Source organism: Ixodes scapularis, unplaced genomic scaffold (assembly GCF_016920785.2).
Source record: "Ixodes scapularis isolate PalLabHiFi unplaced genomic scaffold, ASM1692078v2 PGA_scaffold0__279_contigs__length_252992795, whole genome shotgun sequence".
In the NCBI taxonomy this organism is placed as follows: Eukaryota; Metazoa; Arthropoda; class Arachnida; order Ixodida; family Ixodidae; genus Ixodes; species Ixodes scapularis.
In genome coordinates, this window is record NW_024609835.1 from 1,636,827 (window position 1) to 1,650,112 (window position 13,286).

The 13,286-nt window shown below is 45.4% G+C and overlaps 1 protein-coding gene across 1 annotated transcript in view; it reads right to left on the minus strand.

The window, feature by feature from the left end:
• LOC8036413 (nephrin) overlaps positions 1-13,286 on the minus strand; it is a 241,238-nt gene that overhangs the window by 38,086 nt on the left and 189,866 nt on the right. The window contains exon 9 of the mRNA XM_042289072.1: positions 7,412-7,524. Within this exon, the coding sequence (XP_042145006.1) occupies positions 7,412-7,524 (113 nt within the window). The remainder of the gene's footprint in view (positions 1-7,411; positions 7,525-13,286) is intronic.

Consider the following 13,286-nt stretch of genomic DNA (forward strand, 5'->3'; position numbering starts at 1 on the left):
CCCAAATTTCTTCGTTAATACTAGATAGCTGCTTTTAAATGAATTCGCTCGAGCACGTGCACATATACGCACAAAGGCACACGAACACACACGTTAGTAAAAATTATACATACTCACACCAACCTCCGAACACATAAACAACAGACATTTCATAAGCACAAACAAACATACGCACTCAGACGAACACAAACGCGCGCACAGATGGACACACAGACTCGCACGTAGCGTCAACATACCGTAACCGTAGAGACGCGCAGGACCAGGAAAAAAAAAAAACGGATAGCACATCTTTCACACTCGCACGCTTACGCACACACACACCTCGTATTTTACCTCTCCTCACCGTCATTTGACACTGACGTTTTCGGGCAGCCGCCTTCTACGTATGTTCCCTTCTTTCATTCACCGCCGCGCGGCAAAGAATCGTATTTCATCGAAGGGTTCGCAGACAGCTCCGCCGACTATACTGGACGCCAGATACAGGCCTCTTCGGTTATAGAGTCGGAGCTTTATCGGCCACTGAAGCGAGCTTCGATCACCGTTAAAAAAAGCCCAAGTTTTCCGGGTACAGTGACACGGCAGTGACGGTCGCATCTTGTCCCGGAAAGGATATATGGCGCCTGTAAGCGGACTGGACCGTGTATCTTTCTTCCGACTGCACTAGAAGGCTCCCGCGGGCGAAAAGCAAACTACGGGAACGACGGATGAGAGGTGCTAGTTATTAATCTTTGTGGACCGATGACTCATGGAACAGTGGTCGCCTCGCAGAAAAAATACGCATCAAAACTTGCGTCAAAAAAAAAAAAAGAAAAAAAAAGCTTGTCGCAAGATGTTTATCGGCCGTGTTTCAGGCAATATATACTGCGCGTGGCTTCTTCTCCCCCTTTTTTATACGCATATTTTTTAAATTTATTTCGTTTCAAGTGGTCTCGTTTCAGATAATTGTTGTTTTAAAATTAATTTTGTCGTAATGTTGGTACAACTCTACCGGGGTTAACTGCACGATAAAGCGAAACCGGCGTCGTTAGCTGAACTGTTAGAAATGACGAAATGTTTTTCGGTGCATAGGTCCTTCGTCGAACAACAAAAGAAAAGCGTAGAAAAACCTCCTACAAAATCTGCTTTCACAAATTTGATTCGGGAACGGTTCAGGGTGTATTTTAGACTTTACCCCGGGGCATAGTCTCCTCTTTCCTGACAAAGCCTGGCAGATCGCCTCGAGATGCGGCTGACGCGGCTGCCGAAAGTGAAAAGGTAGAGCGGCAGGGCAACTGATGAGAGGAGAGTCAGAGCCGTATATATAGAGAGTTTGGCCATTCGTTGGGAAGTATAGGAGGCAGATGAGGAGGCGCCATTGGTCGAAAGCGGGCTGGGCGTGCTCGAGGACGTCTTCGCAAATTCCTATGTGGCCAACCAGAAGTCGGAAATAATACCCTGGCAGCAGGCACGTAGCCGGGATTTTGTTGCGGGGGGGGGGGGGGGGGGGGTGGGGGGGGGGGAAGGGGGAGAGGAGGTCCCAGCAAAATGAAACTGTTGCTTTTTGAGTTCGGGTTGTGACGGTAAAATGACCTAGGGCCTAGATTACTCGGGAGTACTCGACAACCGTACCTTTGGCGAGATCGACTCGAAAGAAAATGGTCGGGATGCTAGTGAATTTCACCGCGACAAGGGTTTGGCTTATGGAACGGCGGCTCGACCAACGCGCACCGAAATGCTTTCGGGATGTTTGAGTCCATTGGGCGGCAGTACCGGTTTGAAAAGCACGATGACCCTTGACGAGATGCCGAATTCGGCTTCTACGTCTGTTGGTCTTATAAAACTTGAATCTGATTGTGTTTGTTGTAGCTCAGAGTATGGAGACGGTAAGAAACATTTTTTTCATTCAGCGCTATCACATGCCGAGATTCCGAACCTTATTTTGACATGGAGCGAGCAATGCGTCCTCTCGTACCTGTATGACCGTCAGCAATCGCAGCGACAAAAAAACGAGCCAGCGAGATTTGTACAGCATTGACTGCTGATCCATCGGACGACGAAGGGGCACAATGTTAAACGCTATGTAAGCTTGCCAGCGCTTTGCAAAACTAACGCGTTTTGTTTCAACATTCAGTGTGTGGAATTTGTTAACGTCGTAAAACTTTTGCGGGGACTGAATAGTGAACGCAGCCTTCGGACAAGTTGTTTCCTCCCTTAAGTGCGTGCTTTGCCTGCATCCTAGTGATGGAAAACTATCGATAAATCGACTATCTGATAGTTTTTCCAAAACTATCAATAGTGTCGCAGAACTATCGATATTAGACTATCGATAGTTTTTTGATAGTCGACTATCGATAGTACTATCGATAGTCTTGCACCCCTACTGCATCCTCATAAAGCTACCGTAACACTGCCTATGGTGTCCTATAATAAAGATAATTTGGCTTATTTCGATATTGCTGACTACCTCGCCGTCGACTGGGCCATGTGCTCATCAGTGGCGACCACGCCCTGGTACAGCTCCCCGTTGCGAAAACAATTTCGGCGCCATGAGTACCTGCTGCTCGAGGGTCGCCGTCTCTCTTCCCGGTCACACAGCCATCGCACTGTGCTTTTCGACAAGCTGCATTGCCATCGGAAGCAGTCATCGTGCATCGCGAAGGCAACCGCATGCTCGCGGAAACGCCGTCATTGATGCTCGCTGCGCAACGGTAATCGTTGCGCAGCGAGCGTCTCCCCCATTTTTTTACGTTCCAGAACCTCGTCTATACTCCGTTCACCCTATAGGCATAGCTTGAGCTGAGACTAGAAGCTCCGCCTTCAGCGCGGGCCTTTGCTAACAACTCAAGTGTGAACGCGCAGGCACGCGCAACCACAGCGGAAACCAGCGAGCTCGCGCTGATGGTGGAGCTTCTATACTCTGTTTCATACTTAGCGTGCAACGCTGTCAAAGCTATTGGCGCGAGCGCGTGGCTTCATCTATGGTTTTGTTTGCGCGAGAACGCGTGCAAATGATCAACGACATCAAGAGCCATGCTCGCGCCAGTAGCTTTGACAGCGTTGCACACTAAGTGTGAAACAGAGTACAGTCTCAGCTTAGGGGTGAATGAAGTATAAAGCTGGCTTCACTCCGTGCGATCGACACAGAAGCACATCGCCCCGAACGATGCCTGCAGTGCGCAAGCGCGTTTACTCGACAGGGACGTTGAAAGCCTGTTCTTGGAGACCCGCACTAGCTCGCACCTACGGTGAAGCGAAGTTAATCTAGTTAAGCAACTACGTGCCGCGTACGTCATAACTGGTCATACGTCGATTCGCCGTCACGATCCCAAGTTGAAAGGCAACTGTTGTGGTAAACGGGTGCTTTCGTGTTTTGCGAACCTTCCCGCGGCAACAGCTTCAAAGTATCACGCGCGCTCTGGTCAATGGGAGCGCGCGGTTCCCAGGGGGGAGAGGGCATAACATTATGACCAGGATAGCACCTCCGATCGAAATTGAAATAGCCTTCGAGGTTCTGCGAGCTATATAACCTATATTCTTAAAAAAACGGTGTTATTATTTTTTAAAGTTAGAGATTTCACGCGCTTATACCTATTTTCGCGACTGAAAACTGGATTAATGTTTCGGAGTGTCTCCTATTTCCAGTCAAAAGGGGTTTAAAAGACGAAACGTGTTGTAGAGCTAAAAGATTCGGAAGGTTGCAATAACAAGAAATGGTGCTGCGGCAGCTGTAGTTTGTTACGTGGGGTGCGTTTCGAGAACTGATCCCACTGATGTTTGCAGGAAGCAGGAGCCGTCGGTGGGCTTAATTCCCCATGTCACCGTTCGGTGCCGACAGAACTGCCACAGCGCCCACTCGCTAATTATCGCTTAAGATGACCAATCTGCTTTGAGACAAAAATTGCACAGGAGCTCGTATCGTAATTTCAGAAATCAACAAAAGGCCACAAAAGCCTGCTACCGGAGCTTTCTACGAGAAACTCCGACAATTTAAGCGTAGAAAAAGTACCTAAGATCTCCTAATTTACTTTCATCGTAAATAGCGTTTTTTAATGTATGACATTGGGATCATTCATTATCATAAAGCCCCTACGGCTACCGCCCATACTCGATTAAATTGCTTAAGAAAACTCCACAGAGCCTAACAAAAATAGCTAAACACACATTTCACGGAACCCTAACCAATCGCCTAAAGAAGAGCCCGAGGGAATTTTTGCAGCTAGTGCGAAACAATAAAAAAAAATTCAAGTTGGTATTTCGTTAATGGAGGAATCCGGACGGACACGACGATCGAGACGAAGCAACGTGCTTCGGCAGATCTTTTCAATCAGTTTTTCCTCTCCTTATTTTTGGGGCTCTTTTTGACCTCTCCCGCTTTTCAGCCATACGAAATGCATCAACTCGCAAATATTTCTGATGGCCTCGTTAAACTTTTACAATTACTTAAACTTGATGAGTGTCCCGGTCCTGGCGGCACATCAAATAGTAATAAGAGAAAGTTCGGATGTTCTCTGTATGCTCTTGTATGCTCTATTCACGAGATCGCTCTCAGATTGTTACCTGCCTAACGACTAGAAGAATGCTCATGTAGTGCCTGTGCATAAAGGTGACCCCCAAAAACAAAGCAGAAAATTATAAACCTATTTCACTTCTTGGGACATCTTCAAAACGTATGAGATACATTATTTAATTTAGCATCGTTGAGCATTTAAACTTAAGCATTTACTCCCTATCTACGTGAATTTCTCCAAGACTTGTCTGTCCTGCACAACTCAGTTGGTGGATCTATATCACGACCTGGAATTTGCATATTATCAAGGACCTCAGTTAGGTTTCATTTTTTTTTATAAAAAAAAAAAACAACTTGAATTCGTGCCGCACCAATTTATACTGATTATACTAAATTCTCTTAAGATAACTGATAACATTTTTGGATGGCTAACTGAATACTTAAGTGGTAGAACTTATGCGATGCTAATGAATAGAAAATCGTATAATTTTATTCTTGGCACTTCTGGCATGCACGAGAAAACCGTTTTCGGGCAACTTTTATTTTTAATATTTATTAATGAAATCGCTGCGCACATTTCTTATAGCATACGTTTATATGATTGCTGGTTTAACGTGAAGTGGACATTTTAAATGAATGCGTGGATTTACTTATGGACATCGAGAAGATAACAAGCTGGTGTTCCAGCTGGGGCATGGATTTGAATTCGATTCACTAAGAAGCGGATTCCTCCCACCAATATATACCCTATTAGCAGCATTCCCATCAGTTTGTCATTACAAGTAAAACATTTAGGCGCCTATTTCTCTAACAATCTGCCCCGGGGAAAAACAACAACAACATAGAATACATCCCAGCTAAAACAAACAAGGTCCTAGGATTTATTTAACAATACTTTAGGAATAGCCCTCCTGAAAAATAAAACTTTATACCTCGCTAACATCATACACATGCTGGAAAATTCCTGTGAACTTTTGTATTCCCACCGGTAGTATTAAAAAACAACAACAACAACAACAACAACAACAACAACAACATAGATATAACACAAAACGAATCCGCCAGGTTTGTTTTCAAAAACTACCAGTGTTATCCAGGTGTGACCGCTCTAAAACACAAACTTTTACTTTTTTAATTTTTATTTCAGTCTGTTCAGACAATACAAAACTGGCAACGTCTCGAAACCCGGCGTAGACATTTTTGTTTGAAACTTGCCCATAACATTTATTACGAAAAATGCGGCATACACAAACCTAAACATTTACTGCAACCCTACTTTATTTTTCACACTCCCGAAAGATTAGGTCATACACATCCAAAACTGAAAAGTTTTAAATACTTTTTTTTCCCGCGGTCTATTCAATATTGTAATGTGCTTTCGGAGAATCTGGTGTCTAAGGATGTAAATTCGCAGTTTCTTATGTTCCCTCTAGATCTTAACACTGCAGATATATTCATATTCACACGCATCGGCAGGGTGGTTTTTAATCGTGTTTTGTATTTGCAAGCTTCTCTAAGCTGGTTGTGTTTGCTTCGTGTTTCACTTCAGGTAGCAGGCGATTTATATTTCTTGTGCGTTTCATGTCATCTCACGTTTGCCCCCGTAAGGAATTTGAAATAAATAAATAAGTAAATGAAAACGGTTTATCATAAAGAATCAACAGCCGACTTGCCCACCACATTTTTTAAATAAAAAGCTCAGTTTACAAAATTGCGAACGTAATAATGTGTGGGTATCGGCCTAAAAACCGCTAATTCGTTAGTTTTAGCCTTCGCTAGCGGCAAACTATGCGCCTACCGAATGCATATTTAAAAAGATTTTTTAAAAACACCGTAATGGCGAATTTAAACCATGTCGTATTCCACAAACTTGAAATTTCTCCCCACCCCATTACCTCAACTTCCAATTCCTAATTCCCGCTCATGGGACTTGTTTCCTCTACTAGGGTGGATGATGGGAAACTTTCAGGCATGTCAAACCCTTCCAGGAAGAGATTCTAGAGAACTTTTAGGGAGCGGTGTTTCGGACGGAACAGAATTATTGGTGACTATTGCCTCTGTAAAACCTGCTGTGCGGATCCTCCAAACGATATCAGCAGGGCAACATCGGTCTTCTCGACATAGTTATAATACCTGTGACAGCTTACCAAATGCAGGGTGCAGCAAGTCCCGGGACTCTTCCTTTGGGTTCGCAGCGCATGAGAATGTCGGATTAAGCGATAGGTACGCCCAGCAACCAATAACCAAGCGAGAAAACCTACCAAGTCACGCCCTGCGTTTCTCAAGCTGGGACTGACTAAAGGAGATTTTTTAGTTTTTTTTCCAGTTTTAGTATCGGTCAAGGTTCCCATCCACAAAATCCGACTCCACAACGACGGCCCAATCCGCGCATAAAGAAAAGAAGAAAGCTCGCAGTTGCAGCGTGACATCGACATTCCAGTCTACTAAACCTCCCGGCATCGTTTCGTAGTTCGCGAAACGGGTCCCTTCGCCAAAAGACGACGCCGACATCGTTTGCTCGCCACTAATGCAGCCCCGAAAGCTTGAAACGACGGCGCCGCGCTGAGGATTTGGAGGGACCGGTCGCTTCGCGCAACTGCCACGTTGAACCGAAGGACGACGGCCACTGAGACGCTGACACCTGCACTTGGATACCGACGCATCGCCCTCGCTGCACCCCAACGGACTTTCCAGCCCAGATCTGGGTTACGCGTCCAATTTGAGCGCGAACAGGATATCAAATTCTCACGCGGAAATAAAATCCCCCCCAAAAAAAGAAAAAAAAAGAAAAAGTGCCAGAGCCGGAAGTGTAGCGGCGTCGAAAGCGTCTCCACCAGACACACACACACGCACGCAATACTCGTGCGCTTAAAAATCTCCAGATAGCGGTAAAAAAGACGAAACCAGTGGAACTGCGCTGGTCACCTCAAGGTGGAAGGTCTGTTCCAGGCCGCCGTCGTATCCCGAGTCGCAGGCTATCTGCAGGGAATCCGCGGTGGCGTTGAGGACGTTGCAGTTGCTCAGGGGCTCCGGGGGACCTGCGCCAGAACGAAGAATCAAGCGCGTATATGGCGCTTCCTTGCCTAGACTGGGAATCCCGTACCACCTGACGACGCACCGCAGCGGACGCTACGAGGAGCCAATGCAATGCCGCGTCACGTGCTTGGGGAGCGACGCTACGACGCGCGGGAACCGAGCCACGTGAAACCTGCACGGCGCTAGGTTGGCTCAGGTGGTTCGTAGCGTCCGATGCGGTTCATCGTATGCGCTCACACGGAGTAGAACGACCGTACCTTGGAAATCTCGCGAATGCAAGAAAACTTCATCCCAGTGGCTTTAGCGACGGCCGTCTCGACGCTTTCCCGTGCCAAAAAACCAAATGTTGCCGGTGGCAAGATTTTCTTTTTATCGTGTTGTACAGTTTTTTACGTGCCTCGATGTTCGAAGCAAGGTCCGTCGTCGGCGTAGCAAGCTCGGAAAAGAGGACGAAGGACGTGCAGGCTTGCTCGTGAACTTTCAACATCTTGAAAACCCCAGACTAAAGAACAAAAAGTGGACAACGCGCGCACACACACACAGTTTTTGTTCATAAGTCTGGGGCTTTCCAGATGTTGTGGTAAGCTTCCACGCATTTCCTAAAGATAAAAACAAAAAGTTGCGCGGGGCAAACGGAAGGACGCTACGAATGCAGCGAATTTGACCCGCTTAAAACCTGGTTTCACTTTAAAACAAAAATCATTAATTTTCTTCAGTATAGAGGTCGCAAGAGGGCGGGAGCGGTTAAGCGACAGTCAGAGCTCTAGAGAGCCCTTTGTGGAGTCGCCGGAAAAAGCGGATTCCCTCCACATTATGTTCACACACAATCTGCTCGAACAGATCCTCGACCTCGCATCAGAAATTAGCTTTTTTAGATGTGCGCTTTTTGTATTATGTTCGCTCATCGTGATGGGCATAACTAGAAAACGAGTAGATATTGAAAAGACATGCCATTGCTGTCATATTGTAAATATTTAATTTTATTTCATCTATGTTCCATCTTCTTTTTTTATTTGATTAGCTACTCCAATTTAGATTGAGAACTTACAGCTAAAGGGATTACTATTGTAATAGGAGTAGTCGCGAAAAACTAGTTTTGTTTGCCTTAAACGAACCCCAATTTCACGACGCAAAGCAATGCGAGAAACCTTAAGAAACACTGCCTTGGCGGAGGTATTAAGGGTTTTAGCTGTGTGATTAAAATGTTAGCCCACCTTAAGATATTGGTGTACCGTTGACGCTGACATACGGTTAGAAATATTTGTTGTGGATTACGGAGATTTTAATAAAATAATTGAGTTGCACAAAAGTCCGGCCCGAAAAAATCGGCTTTAGCTTAAAGGGGTTTTCTAGCACTACTCTTAGCTCTCTAAATTGAATATAAATGTAGAACTTTACAGGAGCGAATATTTGAAGACCATAACACGTACGCTAAAGCAGAGACATTCTTCTCTGCAACGTTAAAATGAAAGTAAGGCGCGTATGTATAATATAAGACGCGCATTTTACGCAGTACTTAGGTGATGCAAAACATCGTTGCATGGTGCTTTTGATACAACGAGACTTTCGTCTTGGAAAAATGATTTAATTAATAAACTAAAAGAAGAGTTGTAAGTTAAGCCGCTACATTGCAAACGTAAAGTCTATCTTCTGTATGTTCATATCTGAAACTGTCGAGTTCAAAATTCCTACAGCGGCTGCAGAGAATATAATCTTATAATGCCAGTAGTCCAGTTCTTCATTTCACAATTACTGCAACGGGTGATATTACCGGACAACAAGAGTAACGCAACCCTATTTTGATTCCCCAGAAGTGCGAGCGAGGCAGAGGCTATACTTCGTCTCACCTCAAAATGGACTATTGTTAGTCACGCGTGCTAAAATCGCGAGCTATTTGCATTGGATGAAGCCTCGGCGGCTGCACGAGCGCTCGTGCAGCGAGGGCTGAAGTCAAGGCAGTCAAGGCTACCCGCTCGCGCTTGCACAGCCTTCGCAGTTAGTTCATGCTAAGGTAAGACTTAGTATAGTATGCACCTTCCCAATGTTTACAAAATCCACAGTCCCGCATACAATGTTTAATGCCAAGCAGGTATGTGTTTGACATTTCGGAAAGCGAGCAAAGCACGCTCTATACTCACGATATAAAAGATGACACTTTCTACGAGCTGTTTAATGAACCTTTCGAAAAAGCGAACGTTAAATTTGTCGTTAGATGTTCAGTCATTGTGAGGTCAGTCTACTTTTTGGTGTGCGGCGACATTGTTACCAGCTGTATATGAGAAATTTAGCCGTTGCAGTACGACCGCGCTAGCCTGGTTGAAGTTTTTAATGTGCAACACGCATTAGTAATACACGACCGCAAGTCGGTACGATGCTAGTCCAGATCGAAACGGGCAGTGGTGGGGATTTAATCCTGTTGTGGGCGGGCAGCGTATGGAGGCTCGTGAGGCGCTCTTGAAAAATATCGACGAAACCAAGGCAAATGGTCCCAATGGTTTATCTCCACGTATACTAACGCGTTGTGCTGGATCTATATCGATGTATCTTTATTTAATCTACGATAAATCACTGTCCGCCGGTACCCTACCAGACGACTGGAAAATCGCCCATGTTGTCCCTAGTCACAAAGGCGGTTAAAAAAACAACAACAAAGTTTCGAACTACAGGCCAATATCACTAACTGCTATCTCATGTAAAATCATCGAACACATTTTATATACAGAAATAATGGGGCAAATAATAAACAACAGCATACTATTTCAAGAACAACATGGGTTTCGTAAAGGACTACCTTGCACGACACAGCTTGTAGAATTTTATCACGAACAGGCTTCTAATGTTGATAATGGAGGGCAAACTGATTATGTTTTTCTAGATTTTCGGTTATGTGTTGTCTTGAAGGAAAAAAATTCGGGGTATGCTGACGTCACTTCAGGAGTGGCTCTGTCCTAGGCCCACTTTTGTTTTTAATTTATGTAAACGATATTTCCGTGGGAATTTCCTCGTGTATACGGTTGTTTCCCGACGACTGCGCCGTGTATAAAACAAATCGAGGACGAACAAGATGCTGCTCTGTTGCAACGAGATCTGGAGTGTATTAATACCTGGTGCTCCACGTGGCAGATGAACTTAAATCCAAAAAAGTCTGTGCACCTCTGTTTTACAAAGAAAAAGAAAAAAAAAATTGAAAGTCACTACCGGATAGAAAACAACTCAATAAGTAACAAATCTACGTATAAGTAAGTACCTTGGTGTCACTTTATGATCCGACTATTCTTGGAACGCTCATGTTGATGACGTGATCGTGAAAGCTGTCAGGGCGCTCAATTTTATTCAAAGGAATTTGAAATGATAACAACCTGATTTGAAAAAAAAAATCAGAAAAAAACCCATGTACTTATCATATGTCAGACCAATTTTAGAATATGCCTGCGCTGTCTGGGACCCTTCGTAAATTACCTTGATTGATAAATTGGAAAGAATCCAAAACAGAGCTGCTAGGTTTGTCCTGGGTCGGTATGGCTGGAGGGAGAGCTGCACTAAAATGAAAAGTGAATTGAATTGGGAACTACTTTCCTCCCGACGAAAAAGGTTGAGGTTGAAGTTTTTATTTCTTATATACAATAATAAAACCGGCATTAATATAGAAATATATTTAAAACACCCACCTTATGCTTCTAGTCGGACTGATCACTTCGGAATTAAAAACAGCGCGAAAAGACGAGGATCAGCGCTGCGTTCGCGTTACTTCTTTGTTTGGTCCTCGTCTTTTCGCGCTGTTTTTTTTTCCGAAGTATGTACCAACTCGCCCAAGCCGGAACTTTAGGACTGATCACGTTTTCAAAATCCGAGAGTATCACGCCTGGACAAACATGTATGTGAATTCTTTTTTATTGTTAAAACCATTGCAAAGTGGAATATGTTGACTGAAAACCAAGTGTGCTCTACAAATGAAGATATGTTTTTTTTTCAAAACTGTAACCCCCCTGCAATAATGCCTCCGGGCAATGCGAGGTGATCTTTGAAAAAAGACTGAATAAAGAAAGTGCTCATTCTCGCAACTTTGTTTCGTCTTTTCGTGGCAAGTAACGCTTATTTCGGATCTTGAGGTTTTGTGCGACGTTTGTGATCTATAAAACCCTTAAGGCACTCATGGCCGCGTAGTTTGTTTCTTTGGGCCTCTGATAATACAAAAATAAGCTGTTCGACGACCTGCGCATTCGTTTATGGTACCGTTTGATCACCAATATGTTCTCTCGTGAAGAAATGATGATATCGAGAGGGGGAAGTTCAGACGTCTGAGATCAGTGCTCCTGAATAGTTTGTTTCTTTATTGCATAAGGGATTTTTCGCCCACTGCGACGAGACATTGCCGGTGTTCGCCATCCCATCGTGCGGCGCACGAAGAAGTGCCATCCGTTGCGGCGATTCAAAGTCGTCCGTGAGTAGCGATACGGCTGCTGCATGTATAGGCCCATTACAAAAGTTGTAGACTGCACGGAAACTATGGCCAAACGCGGCTTTATTCAGCTCGGCCATAGTGTCGCCCAGAAAACTGCTTTCTTCAAAATATTTAGGACCCTATCCCCTATCTATCTTATGACTTAACGTAAAACGACTTCTTGACTTGACTCGCCGGTTTGTCACTTGTCGGGACCCGGCCATGCCCCTACGGTAACGCTTGATGGCGAGCGTGTATGTTTGTTGCGTTCGGTTCGGTACCGGCTAGAAGACAAGGCCTGCGCATGACGTCACTGTTGATGGATCCTAAACACGCTGAAGGTCGACGAGAGCCACCGCAAAGCGGCAAACGCACTGTAGGCGATGCTGACGCAACCTAGGCGGCGCTGCGCGAATCCACTATTGACGACGTCTGGGGGTGAATGGTGATATTCAAGAAGGTAGGTACCTCCATGACCATCGTTGGGAACGTGTCCCTCCACACTTCTGGCTTCACCTCAGGTGGCGTCATATGGACTCCAGAACACCTCCATGAAGGGTCGGCGACAGGGGCACTAGCAAGGAGTCATTATTGCCATCTGGAGTCAAATATCCGGCCCGCTGGACCCTCAGCGCTTGGACTTTGGTAGCGCCAAATCCATCTACACGTCTGGAGCAAACACTTTCTTGTAGGAACGAATGTTCGTGGCAGGTTCTTTTTCTAAAAGAAATAGTTATTTATAAGACAGAGAGAAAGAGTGCGGAGACGGCTGACAGCGTGATTTGGGGGTTCGATAAGCGATGAAGGCCTCTCGGGCTCGGAAAGTACACGGTAGCGGCCACGAGCCGAGTGGGCCAAGCTAAAGAGGCGAGGGGGATCCCGGCCGCCTCTTCGGGGCCGCCGAGGGAAGAGGGGCCTTCGCGTGTCTCGGATGTCTTATCAAGGAACGCCCACAGATGATGGACGCACTGGGACCCGCAACTCGCGAGGCTTCGGCCGTCGAGGCCGGAAGAACCCTTTCATTCGAGGACTCCCAGCGACGCTGCCCTTTTGTCTCATTTCTTGCTTCTGCTTTTTGCACACATCGAGACTTGGACCGCGCTGCTCTCTCCATTGCCGCGATGTCGTCGTTTTTGTGGGTATTCGGTCTCCATTGCGGATTCTAGCACCGCGAAAAGAAAAAGAAAAGAAACGTGTTTGGTCGCGTGGTGAGTTCCCATTATAACGTCTGCATGCCATGCCTAAGTTATTTTTTGTTTATTGGGAAAATGGGCTCGTTTCGACTCCAGTGTTGCTTCGTTAGCGCCAGGGCGGCTGTTACCA